The 25758-nt window shown below is 40.7% G+C and overlaps 1 protein-coding gene across 4 annotated transcripts in view; it reads right to left on the bottom strand.

Moving 5' to 3' along the window:
• The window catches only part of LOC120944061 (sodium channel protein type 2 subunit alpha-like), a 199012-nt gene that overhangs the window by 88783 nt on the left and 84471 nt on the right, over window positions 1–25758 (bottom strand). The window contains exons 6-12 of one of the 4 annotated variants that reach the window (XM_040357836.1): window positions 23320–23411; window positions 21847–22110; window positions 19294–19357; window positions 14725–14866; window positions 13019–13225; window positions 6213–6500; window positions 4517–4894 (exon numbers count right to left, since the gene is read on the bottom strand). In XM_040357836.1, the coding sequence (XP_040213770.1) occupies window positions 4517–4894; window positions 6213–6500; window positions 13019–13225; window positions 14725–14866; window positions 19294–19357; window positions 21847–22110; window positions 23320–23411 (1435 nt within the window). Of the gene's footprint in view, window positions 1–4516; window positions 4895–6212; window positions 6501–13018; window positions 13226–14724; window positions 14867–19293; window positions 19358–21846; window positions 22111–23130; window positions 23223–23319; window positions 23412–25758 lie in introns of all 4 variants that reach the window. The other 3 variants (XM_040357838.1, XM_040357835.1, XM_040357837.1) reach the window with 3 other exon arrangements.

Raw genomic sequence — 25758 nt, 5'->3', positions numbered from 1 at the left:
GAGCATGGGATCTCCTGGATCCAACCATCTCAAACATTTGAGGTTTTGGCTCTGAGGATGAGGGTTTACCCTCAAAATACATAAGCTGGTTGGATCTAGGAGATGTCCTCCCAAGCTCCAGGAGCATAGGGAGTAGCATGAACAAGTGTACCATTTTGATGAGCTTTGCTTACTTCTCTGTTTAAAAGTAGTCGATTGCTTACTTTTACTAACCATGAAAGGCTATTGGTATAATGCACTATGCTGGTGCACACTCCCCTCTTTATCTTTTTCCAATACTTTGTTGGGACTTTCCCCAGTCCTGAGAGGGCTGCTAGGTGTGGTGCGTACACTTCTACAACTGTAAAGTGGACGCGTTGCAAGATTTTGTGCTAGACCCCAACATTGTTGCGCAGAAGGTATAATGCTGTGTTGGCTTTAAATATAATGCCTGACTTTGCCTTTATATTATTACGGTTGCAAGCTTTAAAAAAAGAAAAAAAAATTCATCCCAATGAAAAGTTTAGTTTTTTGTCTTGATAATGTAGAATTCTGTAGACATGTCTGAATGTTTGGAATACAACCTTTAAATTGTCTTTTAAAAGTTCTTCTCACAGTTGTGTCTATAGTTCATCCAACAAAATGTGAATATTCCCCAAGGAATGTGTACTAAATAATAAATGCTGCACTATCGCCAATAGTTTATCTGTGAGTGATAATCATTGTCTGTAATCTGATGTTAAAGTGGTTGTAAAAAAAACAAAAAAAACACCTGCAAGGCAATGGCATAATGTGCAAGTATGCATGTTTGAAACAAAGCCCTTTAGTGCTGTACTGTCACAGCTAAGAGGGCTGACATCTTCCCATGGTCTTTCTTCTTTGTTCACGCACTCTGACTATGTGATTGGCCGGAGCCACGATGACGTCACTCCTGTGCATGCACATGGGAGCCCTCAGTTCTGGCACAAAGCTCTGAAGGTCCATCAAGGTATACCGGACCTTTAGAGCGCATGCGCTGGTGGCGTAAATGGCTACCAGGATGAATATCTTACAGAAAAGACTTATAATAGGCTTACATGTAGGCAAAATTACCAAGCAGCAGACTTACTACTGCTTTATGAGTATGTTTGAGTTGGAAAGATGTTTATTTCACTTGCCATATCAAATTTGTAATCTAGGTAGAATTGGACTTGAAAATTAACTTGTGGCCAAGCTATGAACATTCATGTATTTATATATTCTTAACAAATAATAAATTAACTTTTACACAAAATCTTACTGATCTCACTGATCTCTGTATCAGCAGTCACTATGGAACACATAATGCTTAAAGTTTGCAGCAGAAATCCTAAGGTGCTAAGAAGAGCAGGGTAAGCTAAGCTGCTGAAAATGACTTTAGTGATTCCGTTGTAAAATTCAAGGTTGAATCACTCCACAATGTCTGCAGGTACTGAGGTTGGTGAAACCCAATTGAGATTGTTTTAAAACCCATTTACTACTTAAAGTTGAACTTAAGTGTTAAATCAACAAACTATTAGTAGGCAGGCTATTTTCATGCAGGAGGGATATGCTTTGTCTCGTCTTCAATAAAATAATCTAACCTACCTATTTGTAGTCTTCTTTACAACGTGCAGCTCAGGGTACATTCTTGGCACGGTGCCTGTGTACCAGGAGAAATTAACTGTGCATGCAAAAGAGTTAGGTCGTCTTGCATTGGCCAATTAAAACAGCCAATGAAGCCAGGTGAATATGTCCGCACTGGTAGGAGACCTTGCGTACGTTTGATTGTTGGAGTTGAGGCAACTATTTGCGGCTTTAGTTCCACTTTAAGAATATGTAAGAATATGTACACACTTGAATGCCCATAGCCCAGTCACAGGTTCATTTTAAGTGATATTCATTAAAAATTAAAGGTAAAATACAATTTTCTAACTGTAAAAACCTGCAAAAATCATTCATTAAAAAATACTTTAACAGCTTTAATACTCAAGCCAGGTTTTTACAGACAGAGATACAGGAGAGATACAATACAGGCTCAGCTACAGGCTCAATCAAGTACGATTTTGAATACCTAATATTTAAAGCTGAAATCCGCGTATTGATTTTTTTTTTAGCATAGTTACATTGGTCCATCTTGGACCAATGTAAGTATGCATCTAGCATACCTGTCAAATCCTTATGGTCACAGCTACTGTAGTAATCATTGCTGTCTTCTGCGGCTGTCCTGCAAACACAGGGGTTCGCTTGGCATTTTTCTCAACGAATGCAAAGTGTTCACTGATTAAACGAGATGGAGATTGTGTTGTCAATCAGAGAAAGCCTTTCATTAATTAGGAAAAACTTGAGGTGTTCTGTAAATGGCACCCAGGAGCCAGAGGCCAACAGCGATCATTGTAGTAAGGGTGTCTACTAGAGTGAATCCCCACTTTCGCAGCAGTCCCACAGGTATGGCATATGTATACTTACATAAGTCCACACTGGATCGATGTAACTGTGCAAAAAAAAATCCATACCTTGTTGAATGGAAACCACATTTCGGTTTAATCAAAATCACCAAGCCATGATCAAGATGGGGTTAGATCTCCTGTGCTGTTGAGCCTCAAAGCACTTAACCTTTCTGATATGTGTGTTGAAAAGGAAACAATCTGGCTATAAATATGTGAACTCCGACTGAAATCTTGTAGGTGGAGCCCTGACATGCAGTTAAAAAAAACACCAAGCACTTGCGATGAAAACTACGCCCGCGTCCTCCGGCGCAAGGTGGGCCAATTCAAATGGGCGTGTGTCATTTAAATTAGGCGCGCTCCCGCGCCGGACCTACTGTGCATGCTCCGTTTCCTAACTCCCGCCGTGCTTTGCCCGCCGTGACGTCATTTTTTTGAACGGCGACGCGCATAGCGTACTTCCGTATTCCCGGACGGCTTACGCAAACGACGTTAAATTTTGAATTTCGACGCGGGAACGACGGCCATACTTTAGACAGCAATACACTTGCTGACTAAAGTTAAGGCACCCAAAAAAAAGTGTAACTTTGCGATGGGAAACTAGACTAGCGGCGACGTAGCGAACGCGAAAAACCGTCATGGATCCGCCGTAACTCCTAATTTGCATACCCAACGCTGGTTTACGACGCAAACTCCCCCCAGCGGCGGCCGCGGTACTGCATCCTAAGATCAGACAGTGTAAAACTATTACACCTGTCGGATCTTAGGGATATCTATGCGTAACTGATTCTATGAATCAGTCGCATAGATAGAAACAGGGATACGACGGCGTATCAGGAGAAACGCCATCGTATCCCTTTTGTGAATCTGGCCCTATGATCCTAAGAAGTAAAACAATTCTAATGATACCAATGTTGAGCTTGCATTAGCAAATAAATCAGAAATCCCATATATTTAAGCTGATGGGTTTCTTTAACCACTTCACCTCAAGGGGGTCCCCCTTCCTGACCAGGCCATTTTTTTGTGATACAGTACTGCGTTACTTTAACTGGCAATTGTGCAGTTGTGCGACACTTTACCCAAATAAAATGTATGTCCTTTGTTCCCACGAATAGAGCTTTCTTTTGGTGGTATTTGATCACCTGCGTGTTTTTTTTTTTTGTGCTTCAAAGAGCGACCGACAATTTTGAAGAAAAAACAATATTTTGTACTTTCTGTTGTAAAACACATCCAATAAAAAAAATGTAAAAGAATTTTCAGGTGTGTCAGATGAATGGCCACCCACTGTGGTACCTTCCACCACCCCCTGTGCACTGTAGAGATCAGCAGAGAAAAACACAGAACACAGTAAGGGACACCAGCATCTCACTCTGCTAGAAATGTTGAATGCAGAGGATCCTTGAGCAAACTCAACTGACAAAAATCTGTCTTAGATGGCTTTGATGAAAGCTACTAGTATTTTTCTAGTTTGTGCACTGCAATACAGCTTAATGAGCTGTAACATAATGTAAAGAGGGCCTGACTGTGCTTTGTTTTTGCATTTTTTTCCCTTTCTTGTATAATTATCATTATTTTGTAATGTGACTTTAGCTTTTTTTTTTTTAATAATGAGGCTAATGAGTGGTTGTTTACTGACACAAGAATAGGTCTAGGATAGTGCATAGGATGACAGCATACATCCGTAATTCTCAGGAACCATTTAAAGCCCATTGCACCCTTAAAAGCCACCAACATTGTTCTTATTTTTTTCCTTCCCCATTGACTCCAATACCTTTTGTCAAAATGGGAACATTTTGATGAAATCTCCAGTTTTTACCTGAAAGTTTATAGAAATGTAAACTCATCCCTATCTATGTACCGCCTTGAAACATTTGTTAAGCTTGGAATATATACTCTGCAATACCATACCTTGTTAGTTAAATATATAATTAGTGGAGTTTATAGGCTAAGTTATAGTAGATTGTGCTGTTAGTATATTATAGGCATTGCAAAAAAGCAGTCACATTCAAAGCTTGACCAACCAATAATGGAGTGTTCCTGAGGGAAGCACTCGATAATGGCTACCATGCCTAAACTATTTGAAACTTCCTTACATTGTCATCAGAAGCTGGTTTATCTATTATCACCTCTGGCAGAAGTAGTCCAGCAGGCGATGTTGGTGATGGTCCACCCAGCAGAGAGACCACTCCGTTGCAATCCACTGCGCTGTGCAATTTCCCATTCGCTGGCATCACCGGCAGGGTTCTTGAAGCCTTGCTGGCTTGGCTGATATTGCTGTTCCGCCTCTCCCCATGTCTGCGAGGTACAAATAAAGAGCCTCTCCTGCTCTCATTGTCCTCAAAAGTGCTGTGTTCATCATCCGCAAAGTCATTCTCTGATCCCACATCCTTCCCCCGGCCTCGAAAACTGAATAGGCTGGTTCTACTGTTCCGTCTTGGTGAAAATAGACCCTCTTGGACATCGAGCAGGGACTGTTAAATGAAAGGCAAATAGCGTAAGTTATATTTAGGCAAGGTGATGAGTAGAAGAAGGTTAGCTGTCAGTTAGAAAATACTGTACCATAATAGTTAAAGAAACACAGTAGACAGGCCACACAGACTCAAATGCTGACTTTTGCCGAACACAGTGCTGTTTAACCCAGACCATGCAGTACAATGCAAGGTCCCTTTATACTGTCTGGGACCCTCCCCCAGATCTGCAACTAGTAGGTGTAAAGGGTACCTGAAAAGAAAAACTTTGATTTTTACTTCCCTCTGTCTTCCGTATCGCTGGATTCCTGGGGAATGCAGTGGAGGTCAAATCTTTCAAGAAGATACTCCAGTCCACTGCAAAAACATCTTCTCATGAGATTTCAGCTTCTCTGTAACCCCCGGGATCTAGCAGGGGGATGTGTGACAATACCCTTGCCTAGGCGCCTCGGGCAGATAAGTATAAAATCAAACTTTTTTCTTTGGAGGTACATTTTACATTTAATCACTACAGGTCATTTTTACAGGAGGAAGGGGCCTGGAGAATATAAAAAAAACTTGCATTTTATAGCAAGGTCCAATTTTAAACACAAGCACTCAAACGCAAATGCAGCAAAAACTGTGATAGCTTTGCCTAGTCTGTAATGCAAATGTATCTCAACATGACTTGCTGCACCCATAGAAATGCAGTGAAGAAAAATGGCATCTCTACACTACATCACTGAAGGAATTGGGAATCTGTTGTCCTGAGTTTGCTGTGCATCTCACAGGCACATCAGACAGTGAAAAACTATGTCCATCTAAATTATTTCTTATTCTCTCTATCATCTGTGACAACAGGACATTGAAGTTGATGTAAACCCTAACAGGATGACACTAATGCCTAATACACATGGTGAGAATATCTTATAATTTTTTATTTATTTTTTGCATGCTAGTCTCATATTGAAAATCAATAGGTTACTAAAGTTATGAAAATCCCCGTAAGACAGAATAAAACTTTGGAAGTGATGAAATGTATTGTATTTCAATGTATGCTTTCATTTCCAAACATGTGTGGTCTTGGTCACATAATTTTTTTTGTATAAATACCATTCTAATTCCACAAAAATTGTTCTGTTATTGTACGAGAAAAATGTTTGTGTGTGTCCCTTCAGATAATTTAGCATGAACTGTCGTGATCGGCTCTCGAAAGCTGTGTACTACGAAATAGATTATCAGACAATCTCTACAAATGCGTTTTTTTTTTAAGACCAATAGTCTCATCATGTGTACAGCCTTTAGTTTGGAAAAAGTGTGATAAGAAGAGCTGCCATAGTACCTGGTGGGGGGAGGATTTCTTGTCATAGGGCAACCGCATTCCCTCTAAAGGGAAACGGAACTTTTTCAGGCTGTTCTCTGATGTTGACTTGCGGAATTTCTCATCATCACACTTCTCGTCACCCTGTTCTTTTTGTTTCCGTTTCTTTCTTCTGTTTCTTCTTTCCTTGGCACTTTTGGAGCTTAGCATGGACGTTAGAGATGAACTCTCTGACAGGCCTCCATAACCTGTCCCTCCACTAATCTCTCTGGATCCAATAGCTGCTTCGTGTGCTGCAATTGCTGCTGCCTATAAGAAGATTAAGATAGTCACACAACAACCATAAAAGAAGACTTTTTATGTATTAAAAAACACTATTGTTATTTTCTAATCTTCTTTATAAAAAATACTGTAACAAGTAAAAAGGTGTTACTGAATAACAGATATTCAGCCTTATTTGGTTAATACATTTTAATTGAGAAAAATGTGAAATGCTCACAGTAATAGTATTTACATGGTACAACTATGACTACTAAAAGTATGATTTATAGCTTACACTCTTATCCTTCAATTATTGCAAAACATAAAATTAAACCATTGTATAATAATAAAATGTTTACCATCAAGGCCACATTTTCCAATTTTCCAAACGTAAGGGGAAGACCAGGGTAATAAAAAAAAAAAAGGGAAAAGGAAAAATTGAAGCAGCGTCCTCCAGAGCAAGTCAACCATACATGGCTACCAAGAAAAATATAAAATTAAAAATCTGTATCTTTGTCTTTCGTCTCTGACCCTGGGAAACGACTAGGTATGACTTTCAAGGACGGTGTGCCAGTATCTGTTCACTCATAGAGGATAGGAGTGAGGGGGAATCAAGAAATTCCATCTACGGAGACCAGGCTTCCCTAAACTTAGGGTGATTTTTATTCGCTACAGCTACCATCTCTTCCATAGTATTGTTCACTTCCACTACCCAATCCCAATTTTTTGGTATTATTGGGGATTTTTACAGTGACTGAAGATCTATCAACAAGAATCTTCAGTTTGGATTCAATCGATCCCAGGATCATGGAGAGGAGAGCAACCTCAGGGGTCTCAGGCCATACCTTGCCCTTAATCAAATGGCTGAGCTTGAATATAGCCAACCAAAATGTTTTTATTGATAGGCATGACCACCACACATGTAGATTTGTACCTCTTGACTCACCACATCTCCAACACTGATCTGATATAACCGGGTTGATCTTGTTTAATAAAGTCGGGCAGCGATACCATCTAGTTAAGATTTTGTAATTGTATTCCTGTAAATTGGGGGCTGAAGTGGATTTAAATGTAAAGCCCTGTACACATGATCGGTTCGTCTGATGAAAACGTTTTTTTATCCATCGGTGAACAAAAAATAGAACCTTAAATACAAAAGAAGGTACAGCGCTGATGTAAATGAAATAAAAAGTGAATAAACCGAGTAACATATGAAAAATCAAAGAATATGTGATGTGATAAAACGTACGTTTCGTCGTAAGACGTCGTCGGGGATGGGCCATCCCCGATGACGTCTTACGACAAAACGTACGTAGGAGTGGCCTAAGCGTACCTTGTCATCGCTCGCACGGAGAGAGCTATACACACAGAGCACAGCCACCAGGATTCGACTGTCAGTACGCGCTGCACGCGCTGGGATTTATGACATGCTGTTTTAATATCGACTGAATTGTAAGTGCAACTATTTCTTCATTAAAAGACCCTTACATACAGTACTTCACCATGGAGCTATTTTTTGTTCTTTTTCTTTGAATATATGAGCGTATCTTCCTCATTGTATCTGAAGTTTTGGAGCAGCTGATGATTCGATCTGTGTAACCTGCTGGTTTATAGTCCACTTGAGAGGACTTTAAAACATCTCTGGGCTCTTACTGACCGCGTAAAAAACGGTCAGTGGATCTGGTAAGCAGATTGAAATACCATCACACGGGTGTTTTCTCTTGGTGGAAGATTAGGAATTTCGTTTGTTTCACTTTTGGACTTTTTTCACAGATTTTTCTCAATATTGTTATTATCACCTATATTCAATCATTGATTGGTGGAGGATCAGCAAAAAAACTTTTTTCATATTTTTTTCATTTTTCACTTTTGGACATATATGAAACTTTTTTCAATATTTTCTGCTGTTTTATCACATCACATATTCTTTGATTTTTCATATGTTACTCGGTTTATTCACTTTTTATTTCATTTACATCAGCGCTGTACCTTCTTTTGTATTTACGTTTCTTTTGCTTTGGGTATTATGAGCAATAGGTACTAGCTGCTTTTGTCACTTATCTTCATTTAATTATCACGCACTAGCGCAGTGTTTTCCTTTGGTTTTTTCCTCAGGAATTTTTACAAAAAATAGAACCTGTTTTAAATTTTTCTTATGGTTAAAAAACCGATGCAAAAAAATGATCGTCTGTGGGGAAATCCATAGGTCAAAAATCCACGCATGCTCAGAATCAAGTCGACGCATGCTCAGAAACATTGAACTTAATTTTCTCAGCACGTCGTAGTGTTTTACGTCACCGCGTTGGACACAATTGGATTTTTAACCGATGGTGTGTAGGCAATACTGATGAAAGTCAGCTTCAGCGGGTATCCGGTGAAAAAATCCATTGGATTAGATTCCATCAGATATCCTATCGTGCTTTAGAATAAAGGCTTAATCCCAGTCCTCTGAGGCCAATCTGTTGCCTAATTCTCGCTCCCAGTCCCGAATATAAAAAGGACGATTGGGAAATGCATGAAACAGTAGAATGCTATATATTTTAGATAGAACATGTAGACATTTTGAGTCAGAAAGGCATAGCTCCTCAAACAGAGTCAGATATTCAGCCTTACCTAAAGGTTACTGTACTTGGTAGAAACTAACCTGGTATAAACATGCAAATCAGTAAAGTTATAGGGCAGTGATAATTTCTAATTTGCATACATGGTTTACAAAGTACTTAAGACTTTTTATTAGTATAAAGGTCAAATAAAAGTCAAATAACTAGGATTTTCAAAAGGAGTGGATGGCAATGGCAAATTCTACACTTCCTCACTATAGAATGTCTTTTAAAAATGCTAGAGCTTTAGCCAAGAAGCAGGAGAAGCTACTCTATAAGCATTCCCTACTCAAGGTTCAGTTTCAAAATCTTCCCCCAATCTACAAAATAAAGTGTTTGCATCACCTTCCCTGTTCTCATTGTACAGTCTTGTCCTCTTATGGGAAGGCTGTCCACAAGGTTTAGCAGTGTGTCTATAGGAATGTTCATCCCAAAGATGTTCTATTGGGTTGAGGTCAGGACACCCCAAACTTGCTCATCCATATCTTTATGGACCATGTAATTTGTGCACTGGCCCAAATTATTTGGTGGAGGGGGGATTATGGTGTGGGGTTGTTTTTCAGGGGTTGGGCTTGGCCCCTTAGTTCCAGTGAAGGGAATTCTTAAGGCGTCAGCATACCAATAGATTTTGGACAATTGCATGCTCCCAACTTTGTGGGAACAGTTTAGGGATGGCCACATTCTGTTCCAACATGACTGTGCACCGGTGCACAAAGCAAGGTCCATGGATGAGCGAGTTTGAGGTAGTGGAACTTGACTGTCCTGACCTCAACCTGATAGAACACCTTTGGGATGACTTAGAGCTGAGACTGTGACCCAGGTCTTCTCGTCAAACATCAGGGCCTGACCTCACAAATGTGCTTCGGGAAGAATGGTCAAACATTCCCATAGTTACACTCCTAAATCTTGTGGACAGCCTTCTCAGAAGAGTTGAAGATGCTATAGCTGCAAGAGGTGGGCCAACTCAATATTGAACCATACGGACTAGGGCTTGGATGCCATTAAAGTACCTGTGCATGTAAAGGCAGGCATCCCAATACTTTTGGTAATATAGGGGCAGATCCTCAAAGAAATTACGCTGGCTTATCTCTTCATATGCCGCGTAATTTCAAATTTTGTGCGTCGTATCTTTGTTTTGAATCCTCAAAACAAGATACGACGGCATCTGGGTTAGATCCGACAGGCGTACGTCTTCATACGCCGTCAGATCTAAGATGCAATTAATCCGCGTCGAGTATACAAATTAGCTATTTCCAACGATCCACGAACGTACGAGCGGCCGTCGCATTCTTGTACGTCATTTCCGTTCGGCTTTTTCTGGCGTATAGTTAAAGCTGCTATATGGTGGCGTACTCAATGTTAAGTATGGCCGTTGTTCCCGCGTCTAATTTTGAAAATTTTACGTTGTTTGCGTAAGTCGTCCGTGAATGGGGCTGGACGCCATTTACGTTCACGCGCTTCATTTAAATGAAACACGCCCCCTACCCGCCGCATTTGAATTCCGTGCCCTTACGCCGCGAGAGATACACTACACCGCCGTAACTTACGGCGCAAATTCGTTGTGGATTTAAAACAAAGCCAAGTAAGTTACGGCGGTGTAGCGTATCTTAGATACGCTGCGCCGGTGCAGATCTTTGTGGATCTGCCCCATAGTGTTTAACCACTTTATGTTCAGCAAAAGCCTTTGCAAAGTAAGATATGACCTTGCAACAGTAGCAGTGACATAATTACTGTGTTATGCATAGCCTCTGCTGACAGCAGAGTTGGGAGAGAGGCCCAGCAGGCCCCACCCACTACAAGTTGCCTGCAAAAACACTGGAAACACCGGAGACCAGTCACCTTGCACAAGGAGAGAGAGCAGCAGTGACCGATCTTTATTGCAAGAAGCTTATGCACAGAGTTTCACACTATATTGCTGCATAGATCTGAAAAAGTACACAAAGTACACCAAGATGCAAATAAGAATACACATGCCTCTTGTATTTTGAATATATTTGCTTCTCCTGGAGTTCATCTTTAAGGTACTCACATATTCCAAGCAGCAAAAGTGATTTAAAACAAGCCATTACTGACCTCTATAGCTGCTTATACTTTGAAGTATTTCATTCTCAGAGATCACAGCAGATACTCTATAATCAGTTTCAGTTGGTTGATCAGCACCTGCTTTTGGTTTGTATTATATGGCTAACATTCTGCCAACTCAGTGTTTCAATAGAAATCAAGGAGAGATGCATTGTGAGTACTTCTGTTGTGATAATTGAAGATTCATTTCTGCACAGTGTTTGCAGCTATAGTGGTCTATATCTTGTTCAGATAATGTAAATATTTTAAGGTACATTAGTATAGGCACACATGCACTTTAATACAATTGCATTTTTACAAATACGGCTTAATGCACAGCAACTGCAAGTATGTTTTTGTTGTAAACCACCTTATCATGTGGCTTTTCTAAATTGCATTGTATCTGATACTTTCTATATTTATTTATATATTAATTAATTTATTTAGAAAATGACTCTAAATTAACCTTTTTGTTCCCCGAATGCAGAAATCAATCAAGCATTAGAGGGACATTATCGTAAGCATTACTTATGGAGAGATCAATACATTATTTTTAGTTCTCTTCCTACTGACGAAAATAAGGCTGCCCTCATAACAGAGCTGTGATGCTCTGTACTAACCGTAAACTTTATTAAGGTCAAAAAAGTGGCAGTGATTTCAAGATGAGTATGCCACTGCTGATTTTATGATAAGGGTGAAAGGGAGCTTGAGATGTGTGGATTGCCGAACTATAAGTCTCAGCAGGGGGCATTTTGGACCTCTGCAGGGGGGCCACTGCTTCCACGCAGTGAGCAAGGACCCTTCTCTGTACCATGTTGGCAGGGAAAATGTTTATCTACAAGTAGCTTCTCAAATACTATGATACTTTGAGTGCCTTTCATTTTAATGCACTTGGAATCCATTTAGCTGAATTAAAGGAGATATACAGCAAAAGCTCGTTTGGCTGTACTTCTCCTGTGGATCACAGGAGTGCAGTTTGTTCTGCACTCCTGTGACCCATTTTCAGCAAACAGCGGGCTGAAGCCCGCTGTCAGCTGACATCACAGAGCCGGTCTAGGTTCTGGCAGGATCGTGACAATGAAGTTGGGACCTGCACACATGCCTGGACCGCCAACTGGGAGCCTGAGCCGACTGCTCAACCCCCACACAGCCCAGCGCTCCAGTGAGCAAGGAGGGGGGCAGAGCAGACACCGGTGACTGGCAGTCAGCAGCTCTCTGCTTAAGGAGCTGTAAGAACCAAGCAATCAGTGGTGTTAGATAACTCGGTTCTCAGTGTTAGAGGTAACAGGGGGCAGATGCAGCATCGGACCGATGCATCCACCTAGGTAGGCATGATTCTTAAAAAAAAGCCCCATACATCTCTTATTTTTTTGATAATAAGATGCTGATAAAAGGACTTACACGCTCTTACTGTTTTTCTTTTTTTTGGAGCCGGGGGGGGGGGGGGGTAAGATGTAGCATTGGACTGATGCTGCATCCACCTGGGTAAGTATGAAAAAATATATATTTCTCTTTTAAATTGAGGGTTCAATTGGGCTTTAAAGTTGAACTACCCAAAATATTTTCATTTGTATATGGAGAAAAGCTTTGCTCAATTTTGTGACTGATTGAGAACGCGGCTTTTCAGCTTAACTTCTGTTGTCACTCAAAATTGAAAAAGAAATTGAGTTATGTACGGGGTTCTTCAAAACATTTCTGCACTTTTTTTTAAACTTTATTAAATATAAAAAATAGGGAAACTTTCTGAAGACCCTTCATATATTACATAATAGTCTGGAACTGAACAACAAACACAACAACTTAAGCACCATGCATCTGAATCTTTTCTAGTGCAACACGGCTCATTGGATATTGTAGCATCAGGATACATGTTTTGAAATTTAACAGAATGTTGCAGAAGTTTACCTGAATGTCCTCTTGATGCTTTCTTAGCTGCTCCATCATTTGCTGGAATTCGGCTTCTTTCTGTTCAGCTTCTTCTAATGTTGCCTGGTTCTGTTCATCATAGGCCATGGCCACCACAGCCAGAATCAGATTAATAAGATAGAAGGAGCCCAAGAAGATCACCAGAACAAAAAAGATCATGTAGGTCTTGCCAGCAGCTCGCAGGGTCTAGATCAAAAAAATAAAAATAAAAACTTTTAGTTTTTTACATACCTCCCTTTCACCCTCCTCTCCCAACTCTATTCAACTACCACTATCGAAAGGTACACCCTACGTAAGTTGTGAGTCATAGCTTACACAGGACTATGGACACCTACAGTATGTAACAGTGTGGACTGACCTATCCTTGTCACTTTGATTGTGTCATGTGTTCCTCCATACCTAGAATTACTTGGTGTTTCCTTTGACTTTGGATGCTGAACAGAGTAGCGGAGAGGAAAGAAATCCTCCTAACCTGTGAGGAAAAGGGGGACTAATTCTGAGGCCCCGTACACGACCGAGTTTCTCGGCAGAATTCAGCCAGAAACTCGATCAGAGCTGTATTCCGTGTGTACACTTTCGGCCGAGGAAGCCGACGAGGAACTTGTCGGGCCAAATAGAGAACATGTTCTCTATTTTCTCGTTGTTCAATGAGGAAAGTTGGCTTGTCGAGATCCTCGGCGGCTTAACAAAGAACTCGACGAGCAAAACGAGTTACTCGGACGTGTGTACGGGGCCTCAGTTTACATTATTGCAGATCAGGAACGCACACAAAATTGCATGCGTTCCTGACCCATGGGGAAACGTGCTGCTCTTTAACAGACACATTGAGGTGTCAATAATTCTTAATGACACCCCATGCATCAGTACCCGCATCTTGTTTTCGTGCTCCAACCACATGTTACCAGCACCATGCCATTCAAATGCAGCATAGTTTTTAAAAAAAGGGACAGGGACTTCTTTCCCTGTGTTTCTATGGGTAGAGCAACCCATTGAAATGAATGGGCTGCCTACACATAGCACGCAGGTTGCAATAGTGCAAACCTAGACTAAAGTATACATGTTGCTTTGTCCTGAATGGGCTTCATAATGAATCACCATATTAGAAATAGACCACGTATAAATGTTAGTTTGTTTACAGGGAAAGATTTTCTTCCCACCTCACAGCCGGAGATGTTTTGTAGCTTAGTGTCAAAGGCTGGTAATAGACTGTAATAGACTGTACTGCTAACAAATGACAATAAAGTTTCATTCAACAGGTTCCTGTAAAATATATTTACTGCCTGGATAATATTGGATCTCATAATATTAAACTCCCTCTCTAATAGTTTATTTCAGAAGAATATATTAAACATTATGTGCATTAGAAAGTGAAATGTTATGAAAAGGAATCCTGTGAGGAGGAAATATACAACCTTCAATGGCTAATACCTTTCTCAAAATGCTAGTTTCATAGCTGTCTTGGAGAACCTTTTGCTTCATTACCTTGTGATATCACATACTTTACCTTCTCCATTCTTGTTTCAGGCATGTGATTCACATAGTATTGAAAACAGAGATATTTTACAGAGTATTGAATATAGAGATGGCCAGGTAACTGGCATTTTCAGAAGATGGTCAGTACCCAAATCCTCACTCTTATGACAGGGCTGATAAAACAAGCAATAAAAATATATATTTTTTCTTACCAGCATATAAAGGTTCTCCCAGAAGTCCTGAGTCATCAATCGAAACAGGGACAGGAAGGCCCAGCTGAAGGTATCAAAGCTGGTGTAGCCATAGTTAGGATTCCTTCCAGTTTTTAAACATACAAATCCTTTTGGGCATTGGCTAAATAAATAAATTAATAAATATATGAATGAACGTGGAAAATCATGCTTAAAGATATACACAGAAAATTTGCTAGGATGCTTTTCCTGGTGCGCTAGTCTACATGTGTAGGCACACTTGTTTGTTATCACTACTATTAGGGTAGTACACACTACCACAGTAAACCTGTGGCAACAGCTCTAGAATGCTGTATGTATAATTTGGATCAGTCTGAGTGTAATAGCGTTCGAGGATAGTCAAAAGCAGTGGTGGCCCATCCATTAGGGGCGCACGAGTCCCGCCCCCCCCCTATGCATGCATCCGGCCCCCTAATCTACACGCAGGGTGCCAGACGCATGGACTCCAATTTTTTTTTAAGTACATGATTAGAGCCAGAGGGTCTAATAGGCTCCAAAAAATGGTGGGTTCGGGGTGCAGAGCACTGCACCCTGAGCTCATCCAGTGTGAAAAGTGAATAATGAATATTAGCTATTGTCACACTGATCTTCCTCCCGAACACTCAGGAATGGGGGTCACCCGATTGGCTGAAAGGACAGGCGATTCTATTGGATGACTAGGAGGAGGAGACACACAGCAGAAGCCACCGTGATGCAGAGGAGGAGGAGACGCAATGGAAGCCACTGCCCATCCATGACCTAGATGGGGTAAGTGCGGGGCTGGATGACCCACCGCCCGTAAAAAGGGGGGGTCAAGTTCAGGTGACCTGACTGACAGCATGCATGGGCGTGGGAGGGCGGTGCCACCGACCAGGGGGGTGGTTGTTTGCCACCCCCAAAAAAAAAAAAAACACCAGCCACCACTGGTTATAAGAGACAAAAATTATCCACGAAGATCAAAATATGGGTGACCAAAAAACACAAACAGACTGGCAATTTGGGAAACATATTTTACTAGCTAGTTTGAACATATCGTTAAATTAATTTAAAGGGTTACTATAGGAAAAAAAAAATTTGCTTTAAAATAACAAACATGTTATACCTCCACTGTGCAGTTCGTTTTGCACAGAGTGGCCCCGATCTACGTCTTCTGGGGTTCCTCGGCGGCTGTCTCTGATCCTCCCCGCAAGAACTCACCACAGTCATGCGAGAGCGCTCGCATGGTAGTGAGTCTTTGCGGGCACGCTCCCGTGATGCAGTGAGCGGCCATAGCGCGGCGCGTCAATGGATGTGATTGACAATGGCTGCGCTGCTCTCAATCCATCCTCTCTAGCCAATCAGCGTCCAGGCTGAGTGGCGAAGAGGATCTCGGGACCGAGTGCAGGACTTTCGAGGGGTCAGGTTAGTAAAACGGGGGCTCGGGGGGGGGGGGCGGCGTCATCAGATGTTTTTTCACCTTAATGCATAGATTGCATTAAGGTGAAAAAAAAATTCTTTACAACTCCTTTAACCTAAATATTCCTTATACCCCCACTTCTGATCACTACCTGTAGGTAGAGTTGTTGTCGCCCGGTCTTCACCTGGGAACACTGATGAGCCCAATTCTAGTAGAAATTTGCTTCTACCCAGTGCAAGTGTATCTACCAATGAGATTTGGGAAACTCCGCTTTCCCAGGATCTCAGAAAACAGCCCAGTGACTTTACTCTTTGCCATGGCATGCTCTTGGGAAGCTAAAATGTAAGGTCATTTTTTTCTGCTAACGATCCTTAACTGTGCTTTTATTATAAGTAGTGGAGCTCAACAAGATATATGCATTTTAATGCAAGGTCTGCTTTAAGGCCCATTCAGACATGCCTGCTCTTGTGTGTTGCATTAATGCACACGGACTATCACACGTGATGTCAAACATTAAAGTTTATTGTGTTACATGTTACATGCTTTAAGTAGGCTGCCAATGCACAAGAACTGTCCAAAAAAATGGACATGCAGTATTTTTCCTGATATAGCACATCACAGTGCATTGTAGTACATTACCATGCATTGTGCACCGCAATGCATGAGCACCGGAGCTGTGTTGCAACATGCTTATGCATGAAATGTACAGTAACCTAAGTTGCAGAACAAAAGTATGTTTTGACTCTTTGGCCATGTACACACGATCAGTCCGAACTGATGAAAACGGACTGAAGGTCCGTTTCATCGGTCCAAACAGATAGTGTGTAGGCGCCATCAGTCAGTTATTCTTCAGTCAAAAAAATAGAACTTGCTTTAAAATTGAACTGATGGACTGATAACCGATAGGTCAAAACTGATGGTTAGTACGCAAAAGCATCGGTTCCAAACCCACGCATGCTCAGAATCAAGTCGACGCATGCTTGGAAGCATTAAACTTCATTTTTTTCTGCACGTCGTTGTGTTTTACGTCACCGCGTTGGACTCGATCGGTTTTTGAACTGATGGTGTGTAGGCACATCAGACCATCAGTCAGCTTTATCGGTTAACCCTTGAAACTGACCTTCAGTCCGTTTTCATCAGTTTTGACTGATCGTGGGTACAAGGCCTTAAGGTTAGGTGAAGGTTTAAGATAGGTGTTAGGTGCAGCAGGTAAGGTGTTAAGTATCAGGATTGGAATAGGGTTAAAGTCAATTGGTTTATTAATTTTTGGGCTTAGTTTATCCCCACAGTGGGTATAGTTAGGTGTTAGGGTTAGCCTAAAGTGGTTGTAAACCCTTACACAGAGTATACCCAGTGAATTGACTAACCTTAGGTGATCAACAGAGATGAAACAAATCCTCCTATATAAGTTGTGCCTGTTTACCTATTTATCTGCAGTTCTCTATCCTCTACAGAGATGAAACAAATCCCCCTATATAAGTTGTGCCTGTTTACCTATTTATCTGCAGTTCTCTATCCTCTACAGATTCTGTTCATATCAAAGGCTGTTTCTCAACTTATAACACACTGCAAAGCACATAGCAGAGAGCTGAGTGGATAGAAAGGACAACCCTCCCTCTACAGAGTCTCATACAGAAAGATGCACAGCTGAGGCTATCAATCACCTTCTGTCTGCTGGGGGGGGGGGGGTGGCTGGTGCATTCCAAGACTCTGTGGTGTTGGGATAATGGAATAACCTGTCAAACCTGACTAATGTAGATAGCAGAAGGAATCGAGATACGACATAAATCACAAACAATACATGCACAAAAAACACGCAAAAATGTGCATTCGTGGAGGCTAGGTGTGAATCTAGCCTAGTACACATGGGACACATGTTGGGTTGAATCGGCCATCACAATAGAAACTGGCCGACATTTGGCCCATAAATACGGCAGAAGATCTGACAGAAGCTGGGCATTCAGAGTCATGCCCGTAAAAGGTCTGCCGACCGCCTCCCACTCAGCCAATGGCTGAGAGCGCAGACCGGAGTGTTCTGGCTGAGGGGCTGTCCCCCTGTCAGAACACAACAGTAGGGGAGATAGATATACTAACATCAGATTGTTAGTACAGCGGTTCTGACCTAAGCTGTCAACTCGTTGGGTTGAACGGAAAACAACTAGTAGTGTGTATGAGGCTTTAGGGAGAGATGAGTCCCTACTCTCAGTTCATCACATTACCAACATGAGGGAATGCAGTTGCCTTATGCCAATGGGCCTGGATGAAACCCAAGCAGGTGGTGCTCTGTATGCATCACGTAGCTTTATTTTTCTTTCTGTCTATTTTATTTTTTATCTTTGTGTAGTATAGACCTATGTTTATCCTATTATGTTTGAATTCACTTTGACTGACTCACTGCCTCTGCTGGAAGTCTGATCCAACCATTCACTGCTGTTTTGTAAAATATTTTAAAGCGGGGGTTCACCCTAAAAAAAATGTTTTTTTTATCTACCATCCATTCCAGCATACTAGCGTCAGCTACAGTATGCCTTTTTTTTGTTTGCACTGTACTTACCGTTTAATCGTCCAGTTTTGTTTCAGACTCCGGCGGGGAAGTAGGCGTTCCTATGAAGAGGGGAACATGATTGACGTCCGGCTATGGCGCATCACGCGTTACGAAAATAGCCGAAATAGGACTCGGATATATACGGCGCCTGCGCAGTCAGCTCCTAGTCTGTGCGCAGGCGCCGTATAGCGCCGTGAAGCGCAGAGTCCTACTCCGGCTATTTTCGGAACGCGTAATGCGCCATAGCCGGACGTCAATCATGTTCCCCTCTTCATAGGAACACCTACTCCCCGCGGGAGTCTGAAACGAAACTAAAGGATTAAACTGTAAGTACAGCGCAAAAAAAAAAAAGGCATACTGTAGCTGACACTAGTATGCTGTATGGGATGGTTCAAATATGTTTTTTAGGGTGAACCTCCGCTTTAAAATGAGTTTTCAACTTTCCTAGCGTTAGTTTGCGGGTCACCTTTGGAGACTACTTTATGGAACAATTACATTTGAATACAAACACTCTGCATATGGATATATCTGGTGGGACTGTAAAACACCGATGAAAGTCATAACCTTTTATACAATTATTGTCATCAAAGTGTGTTCATTTTTTGCTTACCCTGCATCTGTGCTGTTGCCGCACAGAAGGGCATCCCTCTGGTCAGGCAGAAAATAGAAATTTTCTGTTAAAGAGAAAAGAGACATTTTAACTTTAAAGCTTAACATACCACATATCTCCTGTGTGTAAACAAATGTTGAAATATTGTTTGGGAACTCCTGGTCTTGGTAAAAAAAAGCTCAGGATTTTACACATCTCTCATCTATTAAAACTCCACTCAATCTCTCGTAGGATTTTATTATATAGCTCTATCCCAGATAGTAAGCAATTGTGGTGCAAGTTTGAAAATGACTTTATAAGCTATTGCTAGACTTGCCAGACTTCACAGGTTTGTTGCACAATTGCATCAAGTCCGCATTGCATGACTCCAGATCAACATTCTTTGCAAACATTCTGCATGTCTGCTGCAAGTTCTGCTTCAGTTATGTTGTGCAGTAGTCATCCCACCACAGGGGTCACTGTGGCTGAATTTTCATATTGTAGACTTGCAGAGCTCTTGCTGTAGACTCACCACTGCAACTTTGCTCTTGCTAGAGATTTGCTGTGTAAATTTGCTACAAATTGGAAACAACTAGTTCTTGTGCTTCAAGTGCTCTGCAAGTGTACAACTTTCCAGTGAAAATGTGCAACAAGTTAAAGCGATGTTCCGGCCTCCTCCTCCAAAAATTTAAAGTCAGCAGCTACACATACTGTAGCTACTGACTTTTAATATTAGGACACTTACCTGTCCTGGAATCCACCGATGTCAGTACCGCAGCCGATGTTTCCATTGGCGGCCATGTGCGGCTGCTGCCATTGCCGGTAAGGAAACCCAACAGCAAAGCCTTGCCGCTTCATGCCTAGGTCCCTACTGTGCATGCGTGAAGCACGCTGCTCTCTCTTACTGGCCTGGCAGAAGCAGAAGGAGGAGGGAGGAGGAGGGGGTCGAACTTCTGACGTACCTCGCTGCAGCGAGGTCTGACGGAAGAGGAGATAGGGTACCTGTCAAAAACAGGTACCCCCTCCCCCCTTCCCCTGAAGGGTGCCAAATTTGGCACCGGAAGGGGGAGGAGACAGATAAGCGGAAGTTCCACTTTTGGATGAAACTCCGCTTTAACTTTGTGGAAAGTTATCCTTGCTATCTGGCATGAATACCATGTATGCCAATCTGCATTTTTGCCACCTGCGTCCAACTTGGGACAATTCTATTTATTTTCTGTTTCGTACACCCAAAAAAATGAGGGAAACCCTTTCTCAGACAGTTGTCAATTAGATAACTGTTCCCATTGTAAGATTTCCCCCTCTGATCATGTTCTGGCGACACATTTTTTGATTTCCCATCACTCTTTGTCCTAGTGACAGTGGTCACCAGAGCAAATAGAAAGCATGATAGGAGTCTTACACTCCCTAAAAAAAAAAAAAAAGGAAAAAAGTTTTGTTTTTTGAATACTTTTAGAAAAGTGTGCAATCATCTGCTACGTGCTCACTAAGGAATTCACAGATGAGCATCTCCCAGTCGGATCTTTTTGGCTTGACTAAGTAAAATTCTAATGTCTTTGGTGTTTCCAGCCTGCTGAGGATCAGACAGGTTTGATAACCTCCATAACAACATACTCAAAGAGGCCCTGGGAGCTTGCACATGTAGTCAGATGAAGGAAAACTTCAAACAAGCGCAACAGCTCTGATGAGGCAGCGCTCAGAAAGGAGAGCCAGACCAACACCGAATGAGAGTCCAAATTAGTTTTAATTGTTGGTTTGATTGTTTTTATTAACTTTTTATATTATTTTACAGCTAACATTTTCTTGGCCTCTTTCATTCAGTATTTCTCTGGTGGTCCTTTCTATATTTCTAAAGCTTGATAACCTGTTAGATTAGCTATTGTTTCCCCATGGATAAAGCCATGGTGGGCATGTCATCCTGCAGCTCATGAATAATGTTACTAATACCTCTTAAATGTATCTACAATTTATCTATAATGATAATAGGCGTGCACAAGGGGTGTGCCAGGTGTGTCAGGCACACCCTAATCCTGGGATTGGCAACCTGTCATTGGTGGGCAGGTGACAGGTAAACCACAATCCTTCCTTGCCGACCCTCAGAACCTGGACAGGAGAGGTGGCGGGGGTGCAATTTAGTGGAACCGATCTGCATTTTCCCCCTGCAGAAGCTGAAAGTGGGCTTCTCCTCCTCTCCCTGTTGTCAACATTCAGCTGCCACAGACGGAAAATATAGGGGATTGGTACCAATATATGCCACCCCTCAATTCCATGTTCCTCTTCCTTCTGTTGCCCGGGTCCCTTGCTCCCCCTTCCCCCCATTGTTTCAGGATGGAGAGCAGGGAAGAGGCCAGTGAATATTTAAAATGCATATGTGTTGGAGCTTTGAGGTGCACACCCTAATGCAATAGGCTGTGCATACCTATGACAATGATACCTTTCCATGTCTGCTTACATGGAAAACAGATTATCCTGCTGAATAATCTTAGCCGATTGCTCAAGTTTCTTCAGTATACTCTGGCCATTTCTAGCTGTAAAGGTAAAATATTTGATAAAGATGTTGACATGCGCACTTACTTTCATCTAGGATGTATTCTTCTCTGTCAAATGGATTTAAAGTTACGTTGATATAGGTGCCATTCTCGCCATAGGAGGCATTAAAGTAGGAGGTAATATTTGGTTCATATATTGGGGGCCACCGTACACATTTATTCCGTAGGTGTCCCATGAAAAGCTGCAGTCCTATTAGTGCAAACACACTTAGACAAAACACTGTGAGAATCATGACATCCGAAAGCTTCTTAACCGACTGAATCAGGGCACCCACAATGGTCTTCAGGCCTAAAAAACAGGCAAGTGGTTATTGTAGGCCAATAGACCACAGCAGGAAACATGTACCCTATAGAAGTATTAAAATTTCATGCATCAGCCTAAATAAAGTTTGATGTTCGTGAAACTGTGAGCTATGATGGGTGTTTAGCAAAGGTGAAGATGAAAGTATTAATGGAGGTTACTTGAAGAAAAGTGAGTGATAATGGATGCTGAAGAATTTTAGAAGAAATAAAGAATTATACTTGTTTTGTAAGAAAACAAGACACCTTGAGTTTCATGCTACGGGTGAAATCTAACATATGCATTCATTCCTGCAGCCTAGACAGTACATCTTCTGACAATTTTATAACATACTCAACATTTTTGCAAAATTACAATTCATAAAGATTGTCATGATCGTATATTATAAAACTGTGCCCAAGTTTTAGATGCCAATATTTTTCACTGTTTTTCTCAAATAATATTTCCCATGCAATGCCCATGTTTTCAGGAATGTACTTTTTTCAAAATTAATATATATTTTTTTTTACTTTTAACTTATTTTCTTTATTTCTTTTTCTTTTTTTTTTTCTTTTTTGATTTTTTTAAAGAAAGAAACAGCAATGATGGTTTTTCAAATTGAGCATGTAATCATAACACATAGCATTGTCGGGGATGTAGAGTACATTTCATGAATTAAACAATCATAAAGACATTCACATATAGGGTTAGTTGGATGGGAAACAGAAAAGAAAACGAAACAAACATCACACAGGCTGGGTATTTATTGCGATGTCCCATGCAAGAATTTTGTTAAACTCCAAGGCTGATTTAAAAAAACAAAAATGAAAGAAAAAATGAAAAGCTTCAAAATGGTTAAAAGCACAACATCGTTTGGAAATCAGGCATTTGCCAAGTGATTTGTGCTTTTGAACTCATCAATTGTGCTTTCTTGCATTGCAATGGCAAGCAACGAGGCTTTGGGCTCAAAGTGAGATCAAAGATGAGCAAAAAAGTGAAATCAGCCTACGTGTTTAACCTGTCTCTCACCTGGAATGACTGAAATTGTTTTCAATGCTCGGAGAACTCTGAATGTTCTCAATGCTGAGACATTGCCCAGGTCCACAAACTCTGTGACATATCTGTAATAGGGGAGTTCACACACAAACACAATGACAGACACAAAGAAACAGTTGGATGTACAAAGGGGCCTAACACCTCACACCAATTACTTCTTACCTGGAATTACAGAAATAGTTTTCAAAGCTCTTAATACTCTGAAAGTTCGAAGAGCTGAAACATTGCCTAGGTTTACAAATTCTGTTACATACCTGTAGGATTAAATCAGAGTTATTCAGGATATCTAAAAAGGTCTTTCATTTAAGACCTTTTTTTTGGTGCTTAATTCAAAACCACGAATCACTTATTAATTTATAGAGAGAGATGGATTTAAAACCGTGGTGGTGTGGCCAAAGTTAAGCTACAGTTTTTAAAAGCCAATTGGGAAAATATTTTGCCGGGACTACAATAGTCCTTGCATATAAGCCATGATGCCCTACAAGTGTATATATATATATTAAATAAGTGCTAAGTTTAGTGGGGCAATGGGGGTTTCTGTAGTGTCAACTCTGCCAACTCCATGAAGGATGGGCATAACATATATGGGCCTCAGGGAACTCTGCTAACTGACAGGAGTGAAACTAGCTGAGACTAAGCAGTCCACAGCATCTATTATGCTAAATTGCATCCAGTTTTGTATACATCTGGCCAACTGGCCAGTGCCAGAATGAAATGGACAATCTGCAATTCAAAGCCTAGGCTGGAGCATTAGGATGGGACAAGTCTTTGATTACAATATCGACCTTTAAAAGCCTAGTATTTATTCTTGTTTGATACTGATTTTAAATAATTGATTCATAGGGAGCATTTAATTATATTCCTTTTTTGTTTTTAATGAGCATAATCTTTTATTTATATGGATTAAGAGCTTGATATTTGCTTTAACTAGTCAGAAAAACTGTAAATTTTCAAAAATTATATATATATATATAACTAAACAAACTTTTTTTTCATATACTATATACAGAACATTCATTATAATACAGTATCCATGCAACAATATCACTAATGTGTCTTAAAATTAATATGCAAGCTAGAGACTTTCTAAACATTATTTTAGTAAATATTTAATAGTTTAAAATGTACAGTATATATCTCTGTCTGTTTTTCAGTTGTATGTTAGTATGGAGTTTTGTCTAATGTAGCTATAGTGACATAACATATAATATGATATAAAAGATAGCTGACAAATTTAAAAAAATTGCAAGTCATTTCATCTATGAAAAAATTTGCTGGTTCTGCACTCTGTGGCATTGCTACCGTATAAAAAAACTGAATGTAATTGAATTGCAGCAATCCTGCTGTAATCAATAAAGGTATTAAGAGTCAAACTATGATTAGAAGGTGACCAGAAGTGATGGGTATATAGGTAGTTAATCATTCTCTGAACAGTGGTATAGATTAACACACATAGGTCCTTTGCAGAATATAGCCAAGAACCCGGAAAATTCCAATATGGACCCACATCGACCTCTTAACACCAGTGTCTCCCCTGTAGTAGACAAGCCCAGCCTATTATCCCCCGTATCAAAAATGCCCAACCCTCATCCACACCTAAGACCCTTAACCTTCTGTAATCTTCCTCCCCCTCCAATATGCACAGTATGCCCCATCACCTTTTGGAAAAAGGAATTTCACTTGATCAAGCTGATATAATGAAATAATATTACTTAACCTTGGAATGCAATAATGAGGTATTTACTTATTTATAATTAGGTGTGCAAATGTTTCAAATTATCTATGATGTATAAATCATATAGCCAGTTCAAAGCAAAGAACGGCATCCGTCTCATTAGTGGGGCTTATATAAAAAAATTGGTTGTAAAGATAATTTTCCCCCTAAATAGCTTCCTTTACCTTAGTGCAGTCCTCCTTCACTTACCTCATCCTTCCATTTTGCTTTTAAATGTCCTTATTTCTTCTGAGAAATCCTCACTTCCTGTTCTTCTGTCTGTAACTACACACAGTAATGCAAGGCTTTCTCCCTGGTGTGGAGAAAGCCTCTTGAGGGGGGAGGGGGCGAACAGGAGGGTCAGGACGCTCTCTACTTTGCAGATAATAGAAAGGAGCTGTGTATTAGTGGGCGTCCTGACACTCCTGCTTGCCGGCTCCTCCCTCAAGAGGCTTTCTACACACCAGGGAGAAAGCCTTGCATTACTGTGTGTAGTTATAGACAGAAGAACAGGAAGTGAGGATTTCTCAGAAGAAATAAGGACATTTAAAAGCAAAATTGAAGGATGAGGTAAGTGAAGGAGGACTGCACTAAGGTAAAGGAAGCTATTTAGGAATTATTATTTTTTTACCTTTACAACCTCTTTAAGGAAACTGGAGCAAAAGTTGCCCTTTGCATCTACAAAAAGTCAGAATTACAAATTTTGCAGCATAAATTTCAGGCCAAAGATGCAAGTGTCTTCTTGGATTCAATAGCATATTTGGTTCGGGCAGGTTTTTTACTAGTAAGAGGTCTTGATAATGCCTTAACATAAGATTTTAATCATTCTTTAGTTAATGAATTGTTACCAAAATATCAACAGATGATTTTATTTATGGCTTTTATGC

The sequence above is a fragment of the Rana temporaria genome, chromosome 6, assembly GCF_905171775.1.
Source record: "Rana temporaria chromosome 6, aRanTem1.1, whole genome shotgun sequence".
In the NCBI taxonomy this organism is placed as follows: Eukaryota; Metazoa; Chordata; class Amphibia; order Anura; family Ranidae; genus Rana; species Rana temporaria.
Note: the sequence above shows the minus strand (reverse complement) of the source record. Positions and strands in the feature narration are given on the sequence as shown.